This window comes from Lynx canadensis, chromosome X, assembly GCF_007474595.2.
Source record: "Lynx canadensis isolate LIC74 chromosome X, mLynCan4.pri.v2, whole genome shotgun sequence".
Taxonomy (NCBI): Eukaryota; Metazoa; Chordata; class Mammalia; order Carnivora; family Felidae; genus Lynx; species Lynx canadensis.
The window spans coordinates 35,882,440-35,902,524 of NC_044321.2; the positions used below are offsets into that span (position 1 = coordinate 35,882,440).

At 41.0% G+C, this 20,085-nt stretch overlaps 1 protein-coding gene across 3 annotated transcripts; it reads left to right on the forward strand.

The window, feature by feature from the left end:
* Window positions 1–3,379: 3,379 nt before the first annotated feature.
* DDX3X (DEAD-box helicase 3 X-linked) lies at window positions 3,380–19,800 on the forward strand. 3 transcript variants are annotated; one of them, XM_030304649.1, is made up of 17 exons: window positions 3,380–3,907; window positions 6,995–7,052; window positions 8,974–9,021; window positions 10,785–10,917; window positions 11,851–12,009; window positions 12,092–12,191; window positions 12,591–12,726; window positions 13,977–14,062; window positions 14,376–14,474; window positions 14,584–14,744; window positions 15,153–15,297; window positions 15,376–15,520; window positions 15,717–15,898; window positions 15,985–16,102; window positions 16,336–16,489; window positions 16,811–16,950; window positions 17,156–19,800. In XM_030304649.1, the coding sequence occupies exons 1-17, from the start codon at window positions 3,863–3,865 to the stop codon at window positions 17,233–17,235; spliced, it is 1,989 nt and encodes a 662-aa protein (XP_030160509.1). In that variant the 5' UTR covers window positions 3,380–3,862; the 3' UTR covers window positions 17,236–19,800. The 3 variants fall into 3 exon arrangements, with proteins under 3 accessions (XP_030160509.1, XP_030160508.1, XP_030160510.1); XM_030304648.1 differs by having other exon boundaries at window positions 3,760–3,907; window positions 16,793–16,950; XM_030304650.1 differs by having other exon boundaries at window positions 3,760–3,907; window positions 16,814–16,950.
* Window positions 19,801–20,085: the final 285 nt, after the last annotated feature.

Here is a 20,085-nt window from a genome sequence, read left to right on the forward strand (position 1 = left end):
CTACTGCTTTTCTTCAAGCTGCATAATAGTCTGATTATTTTTCTGCAAGGTTTTAAATTACTTGGGCACATTATTTGCATCACGACAATGTGATTTCGGTTTATCTCACAGAATAGTGATGAAATTTACTTAAAACCATTTGCGGAAGCAAAATAATGGTTTTAGACCCCTTAACATGCCCTACCTTACAACTTGCCCAAGGCGGGCATTTGCACTATTTACTCATCATCACTATTGGGCTGTCCTGGGGTGTGACAAGTGCCCTCTCCTCCGTGGGCTCACACACAACCGCAGTACAACACGGTGAATGTAACAGTGGCTTGAGCAGTGGGTGCTTCGGGAGTCCTGTGCCAGAGCAACTCACTCTGCCGGGTGTGTGCTTGGCGGGGGGGGGGGGGGGGGGGCGGTGGTTTGAGACAATCGGGAGGAAGGCAAGTGTATATGTACATGTATCTATCATGTACTAATCTCTTACTCCTTGCAAAGCACTTTCAGACACTAGCCCTTGAATTCCAACTACCTTTTGAGACAGAAACGATTTTTTTAAAATTTATTTATTTATTTATTTATTTTAGTAATCATGGGCTCAAACCCATGACCCCAAGATCAAGAGTTGCACGCTGTTCCGGCTAAGCCATCCAGGTGCTCCGAGACAGAAACTATTTTTCTTCTAACTTGATAGACAAGGAAACTGAGGTACTGAGATGTCAAGTAAGTGCCCCCAGTCACACAGCTTGTAAGCAGTAGAGCAGGAATCTGAACTGCTGGTTCCAGGATCTGCAGTTTCTAGGCTTTTGTCTGCTCACCTGCCTCAAAGGATTGGGGGGTGGGCGTGGTGCAAATCGTATATTTGCCTCAATTATGGGCCATCAACTTAACATTGTCTGGGAGTGTAAGGAAGTGAGAATGCAAAAAAAGTTTCCCTGGTTTCAGCTTTTCCTAACCCTTTTTAGGTCACTTCAAATGAAATTTGCAAATGACGGCTGGGTGGAGAAGATATGCAAATGACTGCTTAGTGGAAAAGTCCTTTGGAGTGCTATGAAAGTTGGCTCATTTAGCTACCTCAAGTGCGCACATCATTCTTTTTCAGAGTGAATGTGTTTGGAGACAAAGCTTTGTGTATTTCCCTGCTTCCTTTCCAATTTGATATTCCAGTGATAACATATCGATTAACAAAACACCCTGGTGGTTTGAACTGAGTATGCCTATGAGCAGGGGTTAATTGAAAATAGGAAACTGCTGTATATTTTAATTCTTTTTAAGTATTCCCATGCAGTACCCTGTATGTTGGCTGTACTGAAAAGTAAAAGAAAGTCCAGGACCAGGGATATCAGTACATCCCATTGTTGCTAGATGCAGTTTGAACTGTCAGAACCATTACCTTTTGAATCCGTTTACCCTGGTCTATATGAAAAGGAAGCTGAAGCCAAACCAAACAGAAACACCTAATTCTCCGTGAGAATTCACGAATTTCAGGGCCGAGAGGGAACTTAATGATCACTAAGCTTAATGGTTCTCAAGGGGGCATTGTGGAAATCTGCATTTTTGGTTGTCACCATGACTAGCATGGCTACTGGCAGTTAGAGTCAGGGACCAGGCATGCTAGTTGTTCTACAATGCTGGTCAGTCCCATACTGCAAAGAATCGAAAGTGAAAAACTAGTTCATCATGATTTAAAGCCTGGAACACTATTTTACATATAAACAAAAATATTTTTGCTCAGTTTTCGATACACCCCGAATTCTCTAGTATTGTAAATACCGTAACAATGGAGAAAGGATTGTATTGTTTTGTTTCAAACAGAGTTCATCATTTTGGAAAAGCGGGGCACCAACGGCAACGCTGCTCCTGGTACTTGAGTTGCGAAAACACTTTCAGTTTGCATTTGTGACTATGCTGGGCAGGTGTCTATCACGTTAGTGTCCTTGTGCGGGAGCATTGTTTATCATCGTTTTGTTTCTGTTCTACAGTGAGATAACGTTTTTGAAATTGTGTGTTGTTAGGTTTAGGTTATACTAGATAGGATTTATTTCGGCACGGTTAAGGGGGGGCGGTAACAAACAGTAGACATAAAAAGGAACTGAGTCTTTTACAGGGTTATGTAGTCCAGCCAACTCCTTATATAGATGAGGAAACGGAGACCCAAAGCAGTTAAGCAACTTGCCTCAGGACACAAGTGTTAATATTATCTCCCGATCTCGTCAGAATTTCAGTTTCAACTTTAAAAATTGGAAAGGGAGAGAAGTTATGTGGTAATTTATGTGACGAGCCCGAGCTATTTGAATTCTGGCAGAAGACCCTTTGAGGGATGGTGAAAAAACCGCGTATTATTTGTCAGTCCGAGGGTTAGAAGAGAGGGGAACAGCGTTTAAAAGAACCACGTATACGCGGCTTCTCACTTAAAGCCAGGGATCTACTAGTCAAGACATTTTCTTCTATTTAAGGGCCTGTGGCACTCAAGCAAGACTAGGGGTGGCTTGCTTCGGAGGGGGCTAAAGAAGGGGTTCCTCCTACGGCAGAAACCCATCTCCTCCCATTCCTCATCCACCGCAGTGGCCTGAGGGTCATCCCTACCCCAAGCCGATAACGCCTTAGCATTTCCTCCCGCAGGCCTTCACTGAGCCCAGCCACAGACAGTGCCCACTCCCTAGGAAAGCCGTTTGCAAGTCTCAGGGTCCCCTAGCTTTGGGGGAAGCAGCGCACTGGAGGCCACTGGCCCTGAGCCGCTGAACGCCCCGCGGGAGGAAGCTAAGGGCTTAATGTAGCCGTTGTTCCCACGGAGGGCCGGGGACTCGGGGTCCCGGGAGGGTACGCTAGCGACGGCTCAAGTTCAGCGCTTGATTGTCTCATTGTTTCCTCACCGCGGGTGGGGAGGGGGGGGTGGAGCGCGAGGAGCGCGCTCGCGTCGGGAGGGTGGATCAGGAGGGGCTACTGCGTTCCTAGGCGGCGCCCCTGCTGCCTAGGCAACCGCGCAGTTAAGTGTCCCGCCACCAGCACAGGTCCCCCAGATCCCGACCACAGCTCCGGTCACCATTCCGCCCGCCTTCCTCCTCCTCCTCCTCCTCCTCCCCCTTTTCCGCTTCTTCCCTCCTCCTTTGCCCCTCTTTCCCCTTAGGTCCTCTCTCCCCCCTCCTCCCCCCGCACTCCGTGCACTCAATTCAGGCCAAGGTTTGCTCCACAAAATGGCCACCGAGAGCGACACCTGCGGCCACGTGACCCGCCGTCCTCCCGGCTTCGGGCTTTTTTTCGCCTAACTCCCGATTTCAAGGAGGCTGCCCATGGAAGAACGAGGGCTGACTACTTCGGAGAAATCTCCCGACATCTCCAAGTCCAAGGACTGAGAGAGAAATGAGCGAGTGCGCAGTTGAAAGGAACAGCAAAAACTAGGGGCATAAGGAGATAAAAGGGAAAGAAGCCTAGGTTAAATCTTAAGACCTCCTAGCAGGCGCAAAAGGGGACACGACGAGTTATCGCGAGATCTCAAGAACTCAAAGACTTAGTCTAGGGTATTAGCGGAGGACAGGAGAACTGAAGCTCAGGCGAACTAGGGCAGCATTTGGCGCTCTGAGCTCCAAGGTAGGACGAAGAGCCAGGGACGGCACTGCTTAGGAAATCACGCGAGGTTTGGACTAAACCAACGCGCAGTAGCTAGGCAGAAGTCACAGCAGCAGGAGGGGTTCGGGTGTGAGAGGGAGGGGCTACGTCTTACGTGCTGACGTAGCGGCCCTTCGAGTGGGTATATTAGATCGGTGGCCGCGCCGTGCGTTCCAGAGCCGCAGTTCTCCCGTGAGAGGGCCATCGCGGTGAACCAAACACACTCGCTTAGCAGCGGAAGACTCCGAGTTCTCGGTACTCTTCAGGGATGAGTCATGTGGCGGTGGAAAATGCGCTCGGGCTGGACCAGCAGGTGAGGTGCAAGGAGCCTACCGGGGTGGTTGCTGGACCTAACTTGGCTTATGGCGCAGCGCTAACTGGCACGCTTAGTTCCCATCTCCTGCATACTTCGGGCTGGCCAGTGTCAGTGATTTGGGGCTATGGAGGAACGGGGAGGTGGTAGGAATGCTGGTTATGGCTATCGCTCGGGCCGGGGCCCCGGCTTGGCCCGCGGTATTGTCCCCGGGCCGAGCACAATGGCGGCTTTTGTGTGTGCGTGCGCAGGCGGGCGGAGGGGGAGGGGGTGCGCGCGCTCTCGCGGAGACGCGCACGCGCGAACCTAGACTGGTTTGTGACCCATGGGTGGTGGGGGGGAGGTGAGTGGCGCGGCAGTGCGCGAATGGGGACCCTTTTGGTCTCGAGGGCTTTCGATTCTCTTTGCGCTCGCAGCCTGGATTCCTGTCCCAGAGACCCTGCGGCGTTCGTGTGTGTGTGTGTGTGTGCGCGTGTGTCCGCGCGCGGCAGCAGCGGTGTGTGTGTGCGCCCGTGTGAGCAGGAGGGACGCAGCCCTGGAATGTGGAAGGGGGCGGCGCGGGGGGTGGCCTTCTCTGGGGGTAATGGCGGCGGCCTTCTTTGTGTGGGGCTGGGTGGCTGGGCGGCGCTGCGGCCCACTAGCGGGAGAGAGCGGGTCCCGGGCCGGCGTGGGCCTGGAAAGAAGGATAGAATGGGCATCTTGTTCCTCCCGGGCTTCCTTCCGCAGGCCTTTTTGCTCGAGCCCGGTTTCCGCAGGGGCCATCGCACGCTGGGTGCCGCGGCCGCTGAGGCCGCGTTTCCGGAGTGGAAAGTTTTGTGACGCAGAAGATTCGGGGAGGAGTGGGGGGAAGGGGGGGGAGTGGGTCTCTGCGTGCGCTGTAGCGCTGGGCTCTAGATAGAGCTTGAACGCGGCGGGGAGACATCCGGGAGGTTAGAGACCTGGAATGGCCCCTTTTCCTTACATGCTCCACATAGTGAGTGGCGCTTTAGCCGAGGGCCGCGCGTTGTTTTGGGTGGTACCACGGGTTGTATGACTGTTCCCGTGTTAGTGACGTTTGATCCAGGAATCGGCCGCAGGAAAAATACCCGGAATGTAGCTTGGGGGAAATAAACAGTTTTGTTGTTGACTTGTTGCTGCCTGTGGAGTGAGATTGTGAAATAGGTTAGAGCTCTGGGTCTGTCATCTTAACCGGAATCCCCTCTTCTAAGGGTTTGGGGGTAGATTAACGGAGGATGGGCTTCGGTGGCAGGAAGTCTGGATCCCTCTGCAGTAGAGGCACCATGCTACAGATAAGCTTTTCGGTGGGATGTTTGGAGACCTTTAAGTAAACTTCTGCTTACCCCAAACTCCAGAACAATCCTGAAACGAAGTTTAGTGACACAAATTGATAGATTTTTAACGTAGTCGTGTATAATATATTTTTGCAGATTTAACGATCTGTTTCTTGTTCCTTGTCAATAAATGGAGCGTTTTTTTCTTCCATTAATGAATTGTATTAAATCCTTCAAATTGCTGATACGTCATATGTTGAATGAAGCACATAGAAAATCTGTTGTCAACAGCACAGGCTATCCCCATTTTTAACATTTTGTATATAGGTGGTGCCAATTTAAAAAGATAATAGGCAGGAATGAGTCTTATTTAAATTTGTGATATAATTCAAAAAGTATGTAGACTCGTTAGAATTAAGCAGCAAGCAAATTGATAACAAAATTGCAACAATGTAATCCTAACAGTTTACAGTATCCTGCTTTATGGTTCATGTTGTCAAGTGTAAAATTAATAACAAAACTTACACTGTAACAAGTGCAAAAAGAGTTTTTGTTCCTCTTGTGCTTTAAAGTATCAGTCTCTTGAATAACAGAAAGCATGGCCGTGTTTTTGCTAATACAAATTATGGAAGCGAGGTGTTTAAAAGTCTTGTACTTTCTTTTTTTTATTAAGATTTAGCATCTCCTTCCAATTTTCAGTGACTCCATTGATGATGCTTACAATTTGACAGTATCAGTTTTGAGCTTTTAACAGAAGATTTATACCACTTTTGCAAACAGGTGGCATCAGTACTGTGTGATGTCTTTTGTGGCTTTCTTAGAAGTTTTTTGACAGGTGTAGTTTTTTTCCCCGGATATTGCTTGCAAGTACTTCCTGGCCACTACAGAATGTGATGAACATAGCAGGGCTTTTTGTGGAATGTTGAGGCTTTGACCTTCTAGTGTAAAGGGGTGAGTAGAAATCGAGATTAAAGACAGTGAAATGTGTCCTACTGTTTAAAAGCATTCAATGCCAGTTGTGCCATTTACGTCCAAAGTCTTCTGAGCTTAATCTCAATCTTAAAAATGGGAGAATAAATAGGTGGTACCTACTTCACAGAGGTTTTTTTGTTTTTTGTTTTGTTTTGTTTTGTTTGTTTGTTTGTTTATTTTGAGAGAGAGTGTGGGAGGGGCAGAGAGGGGGAGAAAGAATCCCAAGCCAACTGTCAGTGCACAGTCCGATGCAGGGCTTGAACCTTGAGATCATGACCATCCAGGTGCCCCCACAGAGTTGTTCATCAGAGTGCTACCCTAATTAAAAATACTTGTGCAATACTTAGGGATAAAAGAAGTAAGAAATGGTCAATTAAAATTTTGTTCTGTTTTTCAGGTGTGCTCTATAGGTTCAAAGTAATTCCAAGTAGAAAGTTGGTGGTATTAGGAACATTTATTACATATGGGAGTAAAAATAAATCGTTTTCCTATTTGACATTTTAAAATAATTTTAATTTCTTGGAGCTTTTACTTTGGAAAATGTTAGAGGGAAAATTCACTTTGAATTGAATCACTTAAATTTTGAACCAGTTTCTACTGGATAACACCAGCATGTTAGTGTGCTGCTTTCCATAGTATAAGCAGTTTGTGCTATTTTCTGTTTGCTTAGAATTTTACAGTCTTCAAAATGCATTCTTCGTTAACATTCTTATTAAGAGTTTCACATCAGCTCCATGAAGCAGGCAGGGCAACTAGTGCTAGTCAATGCTACAGAGAAGGACTAGTTTTCTCTTCATAATATTTCAGCACATGGGCGGCTAACCATTTAACTCTGTTCTCCTAGTTTGCTGGCCTAGACCTGAACTCTTCAGATAATCAGAGTGGAGGAAGTACAGCAAGCAGTAAGTAAACCATTTTATGGATTTCTTGAATATTAGAGCTTTAATAACTTAATGTTCCATTGGACTTATTTTAAAGCTTAAGAGTTTCCCTTCCAGTTTTTACTGTGTAGAGTTACTACGTAGTCAGTGTTAAGTAAAATTATGTAGTGTACTTAGTGATCACTCTTAAAGCATTGTGGCCTTTGGGTAATAATAAAAGGGACTCATTTTTTGAATAAAAATAATCATTAAAAAGAACTTGATACAACACAAATTACCTTTGGAAGAATTTGATTATGTCCATTATGAATCTTGAGCCCAGCTTAGAGGTAGTGGGCATGTGTTTATCCCTATTAGAGTGAATCTACCAGAATTAAATTCAATAAAAGAAACATTCTTTTTTTTTTTTTTAAGTTTATTTTGAGAGAGAAAAGCACAAGTGGGGGAGGGGCAGACAGAGAGCTAGAATCAATCCCTAGCAGGCTCTTCACTGTCAGCACAGAGCCGGATATGGGGCTCAACTCCCGAGCCGGAGTTGGACGCTTAACTGACTGAGCCCCAATAAAGGGAACATTCTTGTTCATCAGCTATAGCTAACCCTTTCCTGTGAAGAACATGAGACTTACTGATAGAACAAAGCTATACCGAATCTTGAAGTGGTGGTTAGGATTTTAAATGCTGAATTGTATCATTCTCTGGGAAAGAAGTTAGATATAAAAGATTTATTTCATTTTATTTTTTCAGAGAGTTTTGTTTGAAACTTGTTAGAGATTAGTATTAAGGTGTAGGGATTTATTATTTGGCAGTAGACCTGCTTTGGGTCCCTTCAGGATCGATCTCTTCCTATTAACTCCCACCAAAAAAAGAGGGAGGGGGCAAATGGGTACAGGCTGTAGGGTCTGAAAGCGTTTTTTCATTGTGTTACGTGGTAAAGGATGTGACCTCATTTTTAGGGAAGAAAGGCCTCTTTGGGCACAAAGTTGCTTGGTATTTTTTAGATTTGACTTTATTTGTCATGCTAAAGATCTCTTACGAGTTGATCATCCTAATAGAGATCTTTAATATTTAGTTCAACCCAAAAGTAGAAGAGACAGTTAAGCAGATTTATTAGTAATAAAGCAGGTTGACTTTCTTTTACTTGGTGGATATACATTATTTGCTTTTGCTTCTCATCCATTATCTAGGCTGTATTTCTTGCCTGCAGACTTCTGTAAGCAACGACAGTTGACTGTAGACTCTGGCAAGCCCCAAATTAAAATTCTCAGTTCCTTGAAATCATTTCCCCATCGCAACTTACCCGGTTAGAAACAAAAAAGCCTCTTAGTGGCTAATTGCAGGATTTATTACATAGTAGTTTTAGGTTGTTACAGTTATACTTTCCTTGTAACTATTGCTGACAGATCTCAAATAGTAGCAGGCCTTTAAGAAAATTGTGTTGTATTAACCACTAGTAGCAAGTTATATTTGTGGATTTCAATGATTAGGTTCCAAGTCAAATTTTTATTTTTATTTACCAAACTTTTTTCCTCCTCCCCTCCCCTTTTAAAGTTCTTAAAAGGCAATAACCCATTTAAAATAAAAGTAGACTCACCCCCCTCCCCCATTTCCAAGTAAGTCAGACTGGTACGCTAGATATTAAATTTTTTTCTAGGACCTTTTTTTACATTTTTTAAAGAAGCTTTATTTCTTTATTTAGAGAAAGTGTGAGGAGGGGAGGGGCAGAGAGAGAGAGACAATCCCAAACAGGCTCTGCACCATGAGTGCAGAGCCCCACACAAGGCTTGAACCCATGAACCATGAGATCATGACCTCAGCGGAAACCAAGAGTTGGATACATAACCAACTGAGCCACTCAGGCGCCCCCAGGACCGTTTTTTTAATAGTGCAAATTTTGGTAAAAAGCTTTAAGTTTTGGCATTTAATTTTATATTCTTTCTTTTAGAAGGACGCTATATTCCTCCTCACTTAAGGAACAGAGAAGCTACTAAAGGTAAGTCTTTGGAGCAACTTGGTAGACCTAATTCTTGTTGTTTAGAAGTCAGAGCCTAGGGAAAAATGAGGCACTTTGGGAAGTCTGTGAACATTGTGCTCTCCTGTGCCTCTGTCAGAATTGGTTCAAATTATTAGGACTTACTCTGAAAAAACTCCTCTAAAGTCACACAGTGGAAAATTCCTATGTCAGATTCCTCTGGCCAAGGGCATGGTTTTGTACAGTTTACTAGTGTTGTACTTTGTAATCTGTGTTTGTAATCATTGATATCATGATTTCAATTTGAAAAAGGTGAGTGGGTGTCCTACTGTGTAAACCAAACTGCACAGTAATAACCCAGTTATTTCTGTTTTGCAGAGCTGTCAAAAGAAAGATGTGTTATTGCAGATTAGGTAACAGATTATAGCATTGGGCATGCTCCCAGTAAGTTGGGAGTGATTCTCTGGTTTCATCTCCTTGCCCTTAAGTGCTTCATTTGAAAAGTTTTGTCTAAAATGTATCACAATGCCTGGTCTTTTCTGGTTGTGTTTGTAATGTGATAACTAGTAGATACCTCATTATGGGACAATTGTTTGGGTGCTGTATATTCTGTAAAATAGGTGATCTGAGATTTGGAGGAAAAGTGAAGGTTTGGAAAACTATTTAAAGGTCAAGAAGAAGGAAGATAAAGAAGGCAGAATTGGAAGGGTGCAGAAGTCCACAGGAGCATGTGATTTGCTATCATTCCTCCATGTGCATATGCAGTCTATATATATTAGCTTCACTGTCCCTGGCAATACATGTATATAAAATCTGATTATAATTTCGTAACTATCATATCATTTTTCTTAGTTACCTGCAGAGTTTGTCTTTATTGTCATGGGTTCTCATTCTAGTGTTCTAGCTGAAACTGGCCCCCATGTATATTTAGTGCTTTTCCCTCTTCATTGCAGTGACAGATCAAAGGGAAGGGGCAGTATCACAGACCTTTCAGAACTGAAAGGGCTGTTAGAAATCTAATTCAACTCTTTTGCTTGCTGAGGTGTTGATCACCTGGCTGGCGGCTAATGGTAGAGGCTTAAGGCTGAAGGAAAGTAACTTAACTTCTAAACGTTTAATCTGTTTAATTTATTCGTCTTTAAACCCTCTACCTCTGGGGCTAATTTACACCTTTCTCATTCCCTCTTACTGAATGTTTATAGTTGTACCCTAGGAATCTGTCCACACTAACAGTGTAGGGATGAAGATTTTCCTCGTATTCCTGATTCTTGTCTGTATTTCATGAGAATGGAGCATTGTACTACTTTTTACTATTGAAATTGGGAAATAATGTATTAAATCAGGTAATCTGACACCTTTAGGAATGTCTTAAATATCACCTCTGAGAAACACTGAAACAATAACTGTTTCCCAGTAAACTTGTTCATACCTATAAAACGAATGGATTTAATTGTGGTGGTCATGTAACTATACCATAATCATTGTTTATAGACAAAGCTATTGACCTTTTTAGAGGTGGTATTCATTTAGAACATTTTTAGACTGTTAAGTTGCTTGGTTTAGTGCACAGTATTTTCCAGTGGAGAAAATCTAAAAATTCTGTGTGCCATTGTAAACCAGCTCTAAATCTTGGTTCTCTTCTAGTACCATGATAGGAATATTTCCATTGTCCTTTTAGTTCACAGAGATAAGATAAAATTAGTGGAGGGCTTCAAATTCAGAAACCTAGGTATTGTAAATTTCTATTTAATACAATAAAATGGGTTTGCTTTTTTTTATTGAAGGATTCTACGATAAAGACAGTTCAGGGTGGAGTTCTAGTAAAGATAAGGATGCATACAGCAGTTTTGGATCTCGTAGTGATTCAAGAGGGAAGTCTAGTTTCTTTAGTGATCGTGGAAGTGGATCAAGGGGAAGGTATGTGATTTTTATTGATCTTTTCACCTTATGTATATGAAATTTAGGAATTGGTCTTTATTTTGGTAAATACTTGTTCTTGTACTCTTACTATGAAGCATGATGCTTTTTTTCCACCTTAACAGACCCCCTATTTGGATGTGTTAATAAGCATTATATCTGTGTAATCGTATTTTCTTAGCTGTAAGAGGTCTTAGAACTAAGTTGAATTTGTTCCATAGAAATTAGAGGAGAATAAGAACATGCCCCTGGACATAATCGGTTGTTTTTGTAATTAATCTAGCTTTATTTATATTTAAAGCAGTAAGTTTATTTAGTGAATGGCCTAATTTGGTTGAGATTTTTGTGGGTATTCTTTATGACAATTTTAAACACCTTATATTTTTGATTACACAAGTGGTGAACTGACCTCATGCGCCTAATAGCTGTGGTTAGTCCTGTGTGTCCTGATTTTTCGCAAACAGGCCTAAAACTAAAAACATCTTAATTCAGGTAAGGATTATTTTCTACCTTTTATCCACAGTCTGTCACACAGGTGAATTGATTGTCCTTTTAAATGTCATCCTAGTTCTAACTGGGACAATTGATATTTGGTGTGCTATTTTTCCTACCACTAAAATGTATTTGGATGAGAACTTTAAATGAAAGTACAAGTTATGTGCTGATACCAAATATTTAAGACTTGGTTCTTAATTTCAGCATGTATGAGGCCTGTGTAGGCTGTATAATTTTATAGAAACCAAGAAGGATACTTACTTTAGAAAGTAAAGCTATGTAAATGGTACATTTGATGTGATTAATTAGAGGGCCTTATTTGTCAAATAAAAGTGAGCCGTGATGAGTCATTCAGCTTCTCTCCAGGTACAGTTCTAGAGTAGCGACAGTAATCTGATAATGGTTAAATGATTCTGATTAGTTTCTTATGCTGTTCAGGTTTGATGATCGTGGACGGAGTGACTATGACGGCATTGGCAGCCGTGGTGACAGAAGTGGCTTTGGCAAATTTGAACGTGGTGGAAATAGTCGCTGGTGTGACAAATCAGATGAAGATGATTGGTCAAAACCACTCCCACCAAGTGAACGCTTGGAACAGTAAGTTTTTGAAACGTATGTTAATTGTGATAAAGCCTCATTAGCTAATATAACAAATAAACTTAACCAATCTTGATTTCAGGGAACTCTTTTCTGGAGGAAACACTGGGATTAACTTTGAGAAATATGATGACATTCCAGTTGAGGCAACAGGCAACAACTGTCCTCCACACATTGAAAGTGTAAGTATTTTTGCTTGACTTTTTAAGAAGTATAAATCTTCTCACAGTACATCAAAATAAGGTGGGCTTTCAAAAAGCAAATATAGATCATATCTACTTGAATAATTCTTTAGTTACATTAAAAACCTGCCTGATTGATTTGTGGAACGTTAAGTGTCACCATTACTAATAATTAGAAATAGAAAATGCGTCAAATGTAGGAGGACCCCATACTTCTTCAGTGTAGATTAAGCCTGGAGGACTGGTTTTCTTCAAAATATAATGTAGTTTTGTTTAAAGCAGCTATAAAGTACAAATCAGGTGTTAGGATTTTTCCTCCCTGTTATTGTATTAGTGTAAAACAAAAATGGCTCCAGGATAGCATTTCTAGCAATTTAACCCCATTGAATTTCTTGACAGTTCAGTGATGTTGAGATGGGAGAAATTATTATGGGAAACATTGAGCTTACTCGTTATACTCGCCCAACTCCAGTACAAAAGCATGCTATTCCTATTATCAAAGAGAAAAGAGACTTGATGGCTTGTGCCCAAACAGGTAAGTCTACTTAATAAAAGTAAAAAGTTATAAAGAATAACTTAATTGGGATTACCCTTGTACAACTAGTACCAAAAAAAACACATGGTATATCTAAGTTTCATGGGGAAGCTTGAGTCCTAGACATAGCCTAACTGGTATATTTTGATACAGGTATGGAGTAGTTGGCTGGTATTTCTTGTTTTACAGACCTTTGGATTTTGTTATCTTTAGTGTTCTCATTAGGGCATCTTGGGGAGGCCTATAGAAAGCCCTCAGCCTGTTAACTGCTGCAACAGGGTTAGATTATTGTCATTGCAATGGTGGGAAATTAGCACTATAACATTTTTTTTTTTTAAGTTTATTTATTAATTTAGAGAGGGAGAGGACACAAACAGGGGAGGGTTGGATCGAGAGGGAGAGAGGGAATCCTAAGCAGGCTCCTCACTGTCAGTGCAGAGCTCGACGCGGGGCTCGAACTCCCAAATCGTGAGATCAGTAAGAATGGTAAGATCAGAATAGTCTGTGATCCATAGGAATGTGGCCAAGGGAAAGAAAGGTGCCTTCATGGTAAAGAAGCACTTCCCACCTTTTGGGAATGGGGATGGTTTATAGCCTCTAAATTGAGCACAAGTTTTGCTGTGTCTGTAAGTTTGACCAATTTGAAGGAGGGTGGCAACTGCCCCCCCCATTGAAAATAAATACAATTATCTGATATCTTTGCTTCCTTATGGAAGAGTGAAAATTTCATCCTTTGTACACCAGAATATGTACAGTATGTCTGTATATATGTGTTACAAATTGAAATTGACATCATTTTTGAGGGAAAATTTCTGTTCTCTTTACAAACGCAAATAAGTTGAACACTACATTGTTATTGATCAGAGTTTGGTATACTTTCTCTGTAAGGAAGCAAAATAAACATTTTTGGTTTTTATGGGCCACATAGTCTCTGTTTCCAATCTACTCGTTTCTGCTGTCATAGTGTGAAAGCACCTGTAGATCGCGTGTAAATTATTGGGCGTGGTTGTATTCCAATAAAGCTTTATTTACAAAGATACACAGGACCTTAGTTTGCTGACTTCTGTTACAGATGGGTCAAAGAAGTCATTTCTTGGTATTTTTAACTTAGCTGTTAGTTTTTAGAAAATTTATTGGGGTATAAAGTAAAACCACTAATTAGTAATAGGGCAGTTAAAAAACTGTCCTCTACCAATATTTATTCAAAAATAATAAGCAGTCCTTCTCTGAATATGCTTTCTCTTAAACAGGGTCTGGAAAAACTGCAGCATTTCTTTTGCCCATCTTGAGTCAGATTTATTCAGATGGTCCAGGCGAAGCTTTGAGGGCCATGAAGGTAAATATTTGTTATGTGGGACATTTATACTTTTAAGTAAGTTTTATGGCCAACTTGGGGCTTGACCTCACTACCCCGAAATCAAGAGCTGTACACTGTACTGACTGAACCTGCCAGGCTCCCCGAAATGCACCATTATTGTAGAACTTTGTAGATAGCTGTTGAGAACTTTCTAAATGGCACATCTACTTATTCCAAATTATTTAATGAAAAACAGTTTTCAAGTGTAATCTGTAAACTACAGAAGGGAATTATGACGTAACAGACCTTTAAAAGAGGATGTTAAGAGTTGAACTTTTAAATTATTTTTTAGGAAAATGGAAGGTATGGGCGTCGCAAACAGTACCCAATCTCCTTGGTATTAGCACCAACCAGAGAATTGGCAGTACAGATCTATGAGGAAGCTAGAAAAGTAAGTACACATTTCAGGGATTTTTAGCTTTCTCGTTGATTCTATTGAACTGTTTTAGGACTATGAAAAAGTGTTGGCCTTGAAATTGTAAAAATTTCTTTGCTTGTAGTTTTCATACCGATCTAGAGTTCGACCTTGCGTGGTTTATGGTGGTGCTGATATTGGTCAGCAGATTCGAGACTTAGAGCGTGGATGCCACTTGTTAGTAGCTACTCCAGGACGTCTAGTAGATATGATGGAAAGAGGAAAGATTGGATTGGACTTCTGCAAGTATGTTAATTTTTAAATGCATAAAATGTAATATTTTTTAAATTACTGGCCATTCATTTTGTAGTACTTACCAGCATTGTTTAAATTTTAAGATCCAGAAGTGATTCATTTTAGCGTTCTTTTATGAGATGCTGATTGTAGTTTTAATGTTGATAAATTGGTGACCTTTTAGTAGAGGCTGAGAATGATTGGACTGGGACGGAGTCAGAAGTAGTAAGAGCTAGTTTTGCTGTGTGCTTGTGAATGATTTGTTTCGTGGCACAAGTCCTGTGCTTTGTCTCGTGTACGTGTGTTAAATCTGCAGTGTGAGGAATTTAACCATCAATGAATATATGATTGTATATAGAAAACAGCTGTACTAAAACTATCTTTTCTTCTCAAATTCTAAACTGAATATTTTTATGACAGATACTTGGTGTTAGATGAAGCTGATCGGATGTTGGATATGGGGTTTGAACCTCAGATACGTAGAATAGTTGAACAGGATACCATGCCTCCAAAGGGAGTTCGTCACACTATGATGTTTAGTGCTACTTTCCCTAAGGAAATACAGGTATTGTGTGATGCTGCAAGTTTTATTTACTGAGAAATTTGTTGGTCTCAGTAGATGATGATAATTTTTTCTTTTCAGATGCTTGCTCGTGATTTCTTGGATGAGTATATCTTTTTGGCTGTAGGAAGAGTTGGCTCTACCTCTGAGAACATCACACAGAAAGTTGTTTGGGTGGAAGAGTCTGACAAACGGTCCTTTTTGCTTGATCTTCTGAATGCAACAGGTAAAATTACGAATAATTTTAGTGTCACTCTGGCTTAGGTAATGGGAATCCATTTGGATCACCTTTATTGCTTTTCCTCCCCATTTAAAACATCCCATTAAAAGTATATTTATTTGTCTCTGTTTAGATGTTGACTAAATGTTAAGAGAACTAAGTCCCTATTAAAGACAAATATCTGGTAATTTTTCACAATTAGGCAAGGATTCGCTGACATTAGTGTTTGTGGAGACCAAAAAGGGTGCAGATTCTCTGGAGGATTTCTTGTACCATGAAGGGTATGCTTGTACCAGCATCCACGGAGACCGATCTCAGAGAGACCGAGAAGAGGCCCTTCACCAGTTCCGCTCAGGAAAAAGCCCAATTCTAGTGGCTACAGCCGTATGTATAATACAAGTGTATTTTTAAGTTGCAGCTGTTCAACTTTGGCTTCAAGTGCGCCATGTGTGACAAAAGTTATTTTCCAGGTAGCAGCAAGAGGACTGGACATTTCAAATGTGAAACATGTTATCAATTTTGACTTGCCAAGTGATATTGAGGAGTACGTACATCGCATTGGCCGTACAGGACGTGTAGGAAACCTTGGTAAGTGTTCAGTTACTTGATTGATGGTCTGGTGGTTTTTTCAGTGGGATGTAGCAAAGAGCTTTTCAGGATCTTAATTTGAGAACTCTTACTAAGGAATGCTGTTAAAATCTATCTTAGCAATAGAAGTGACTTGTCTTTTCAGTATTCTACTTACTATTCTATGTAGGAAAGTAAGAATACTGTGCTCTTATGGAAGACTTTAATTTATGTACTTTTTGGGACTGGTTTAGGCCTCGCCACCTCATTCTTTAATGAGAGGAACATAAATATTACCAAGGATTTGTTGGATCTTCTTGTTGAAGCTAAACAAGAAGTGCCATCTTGGTTAGAAAACATGGCTTACGAACACCACTACAAGGGTAGCAGTCGTGGACGGTCTAAGAGGTGAGGCATACGGGTGGCATATAAAGAATGGGGTGGGTGCTGTGTCCAAAGTTAACTTTTCAAGTACTTAGTGGAACAGGCTTTATTTTCTTCGGTTGCCTGGATCATTTGGGGAAGGGGTGTTAGAAGGGGTTGCCACAAAGTTAATGCCAGCCGTTTACGGCTACAGTCTTTAAGATCGCATTAGGGAAAACAGGGCTGGATGGGGAATCATTTGAATCGAAAAATCAGAAATTGACCATCGGGAGGTTTTAACAAGAACTGGCTTGTCTGGTGGGATCTCCTCTTCCTTCGAACCACCAGCACATTCTGTCGTTGCAGTAGTAGATTCAGCGGAGGCTTCGGTGCCCGAGACTATCGACAAAGCAGCGGGGCCAGCAGTTCCAGCTTCAGCAGCAGCCGCGCCAGCAGCAGCCGCAGCGGAGGAGGCGGCCACGGCAGCAGCAGAGGGTTTGGTGGAGGTGATGTTCATTTTTCACCTCCTGTCTTTGGGGAGGGCTTCTTTTTGTAGTTCTCTTTTTTCAAAGCATAGTTAAGAACATTGGAGAAGTTTGGCCCAATAGATTGCTTTTCATAATTTGATGTCAAAGTACTTAAGGAGGGGAATGGTTGTATTTAACAGTGGATGACTTAATTAATTTCTCTCTTTTTCACATCTCTCATTAGGTGGCTACGGAGGCTTTTACAACAGTGATGGATACGGAGGAAATTATAACTCCCAGGGGGTTGACTGGTGGGGTAACTGAACCTGCTTTACAGTAGGTCACCCTGCCAAACAAGCTAATATGGAAACCACATGTAACTTAGCCAGACTATACCTTGTGTAGCTTCAAGAACTCGCAGTACATTACCAGCTGTGATTCTCCACTGAAATTTTTTTTTTAAGGGAGCTCAAGGTCACATGAAAAGATGAAAGGAACAATCAGCAGCCCTGTTCAGAAGGTGGTTCGAAGACTTCATTGCTGTAGTTTGGATTAACTCCCCTCCCGCCAACCCCCATCCCAAACTGCATTTATAATTTTGTGACTGAGGATCATTTGTTTGTTAATGTACTGTGCCTTTAACTTTAGACAACTTTTTATTTTGATGTCCTGTTGGCTCAGTAATGCTCAAGATATCAATTGTTTTGACAAAATAAATTTACTGAACTTGGGCTAAAATCAAACCTTGGCACACAGGTGTGATACAACTTAACAGGAATCATCGATTCATCCATAAATATTATAAGGAAAAAACTTATGCGGTAGCCTGCATTAGGGCTTTCTGATACTTGCAGATTGGGGGAAAATAAACAACAAACGTCTTGAAGCATATTAACGGAATTAGTTTCTAATGTGGCAAACTGTATTAAGTTAAAGTTCTGATTTGCTCACTCTATCCTGGATAGGTATTTAGAACCTGATAGTCTTTAAACAAGCCATTCCAGTCATGATGAGGTGATGTATGAATACATGCATACATTCAAAGCACTGTTTTCAAAGTTAATGCAAGTAAATACAGCAATTCCTCTTTCAATGTTTAGGCAGATCATTAATTATGAGCTAGCCAAATGTGGGCATATTATTACAGGGAAAGTTTAAAGGTCTGATAACTTGAAATAGGTTTTTAGGAGAATTCATCTACTTAGACTTTTTAAATGCCTGCCATAAATGAAATTGAAATGGTAGAATGGCTGACCACAGCAATGACCAGCCCTCATTGGGGCCCTGGGTGATTTTTGGTCTAATAACGCATGCTAGTGTTGATGTTTTTTGGTCAAGAGGGTATGAACAGGAAGAATTAATGCAGCAGGCTTTATTTTAAATGCCGATTCACATTACTCTGTTCAAGCTGCGTTGAGATGTTAAACTGGCTTACTATAGACTTTGTAAAAATGGCTCCAGAAGAGTAACAAACTGAAATCTTTGAGATCACACAGGTTGGAAATATGTACATAACTGCACAAGGTGTCAATTCTGCTATACAGTGCAGTTGTAGTCAGTTTTAGTTGCATAGGTTTCCATTGTATTTATAGTCTGTTTATGCTAAATCTGGCCAAAGATGAGCATTGTCCACCACTAAAATGCCTCTGCCACTCTGAATTCTGTGCTAATTTTGTGGCCAGAATGCGGTGATCAAAACGCTCAATCTTTTTACAGTGGCATAGGAAGACGGCAAAAATTTCCTAAAGTGCAATAGATTTTCAAGTGTATTGTGCCTTGTTCTAAAACTTTTATTAAGTAGGTGCACTTGACAGTATTGAGGTCATTTGTTATGGTGCTATTTCAATTAGTCTAGGTTTAGGCCCTTGTACATTTTGCCCATAACTTTTTACAAAGTACTTCTTTTATTGCACATTCAGAGAATTTTATATATATGTCTTGTGTGCGTGTCCTTAAACTTCCAATCTTATTTTGTCTCTTGGAGATTGTTGAACGCAGCTTGTCTAGGAAGGGGATGGGACTAGATTCTAAAATTTATTTGGGACCACGGGAATAATAGTTGGGAAGAAAACTATTTGCACACGACAGATTTCTAGATACTTTTTGCTGCTAGTTTTATGTAATATTTATTGAACATTTTGACAAATATTTATTTTTGTAAGCCTAAAAGTGATTCTTTGAAAGTTTAAAGAAACTTGACCAAAAGACAGTACAAAAACACTGGCACTTGAATGTTGAATGTCACCGTATGCGTGAAATTATATATTTCGGGGTAGTGTGAGCTTTTAATGTTAAGTCATATTAAACTCTTAAGTCAAATTAAGCAGACCCGGCATTGGCAGTGTAGCCATAACTTTCTGATGTTAGTAAAAACAAAATTGGCGACTTGAAATTAAATCATGCCAAGGTTTTGATACACTTGTCTTAAGATATTAATGAAACACTTCAAAACACTGATAAGAAGTGTCCAGATTCTCAGATGTTTGTTGCGTGAGTTTTGTTTAGTTGTGTGTATTTTTTTTTTTTCAGTGAATGTCTGGCACATTGCTATCCTCAAACATGTGGTTATCTTTGTTGTATTGGCATATTCAGTGACTTGTACATTCAGCGATAGCATTTGAGCAAGTTTTATCAGCAAGCAATGTTTTCAGTTAATAAGGTTTCAAAAATCACATAAGAATGGATTTAAACTTGCTGAATGTAAAGATTGAACCTCAAGTCACTGTAGCTTTAGTAATTGCTTATTGTATTAGTTTAGATGCTAGCACTGCATGTGCTGTGCATATTCTGATTTTATTAAAATAAAAAGTTGAACTGCACAGTCTCCTTTGTTGTTGTCAATTGTGGTTTATTATTATAGGTGAAAATAAAGTTGTGCTCTTGCCTGAAGAATTGTAAGGTGTAATTTTTTTGGTTTTGCTGTCGAGTGCTAATTTTGAGATGCCTCTTGGGAGACAGAATGACTGATGCCATAAGGATTTGTAATAAAAGGTGAAGGTGAAAAAAAAGATTGCTGTAATGGAAATCTAGGACGTCCTTACATGGACGTATTGCATTGTATTGCAAATCAGTTTGTACTTCAAGCAACTCAATATGGGTGGGAATCTTTCGTTCTTGGAAGCACTGGATTGGGTAAAGGTCAAATGGACTAGTAATCTAAGTGATGGTGAATGC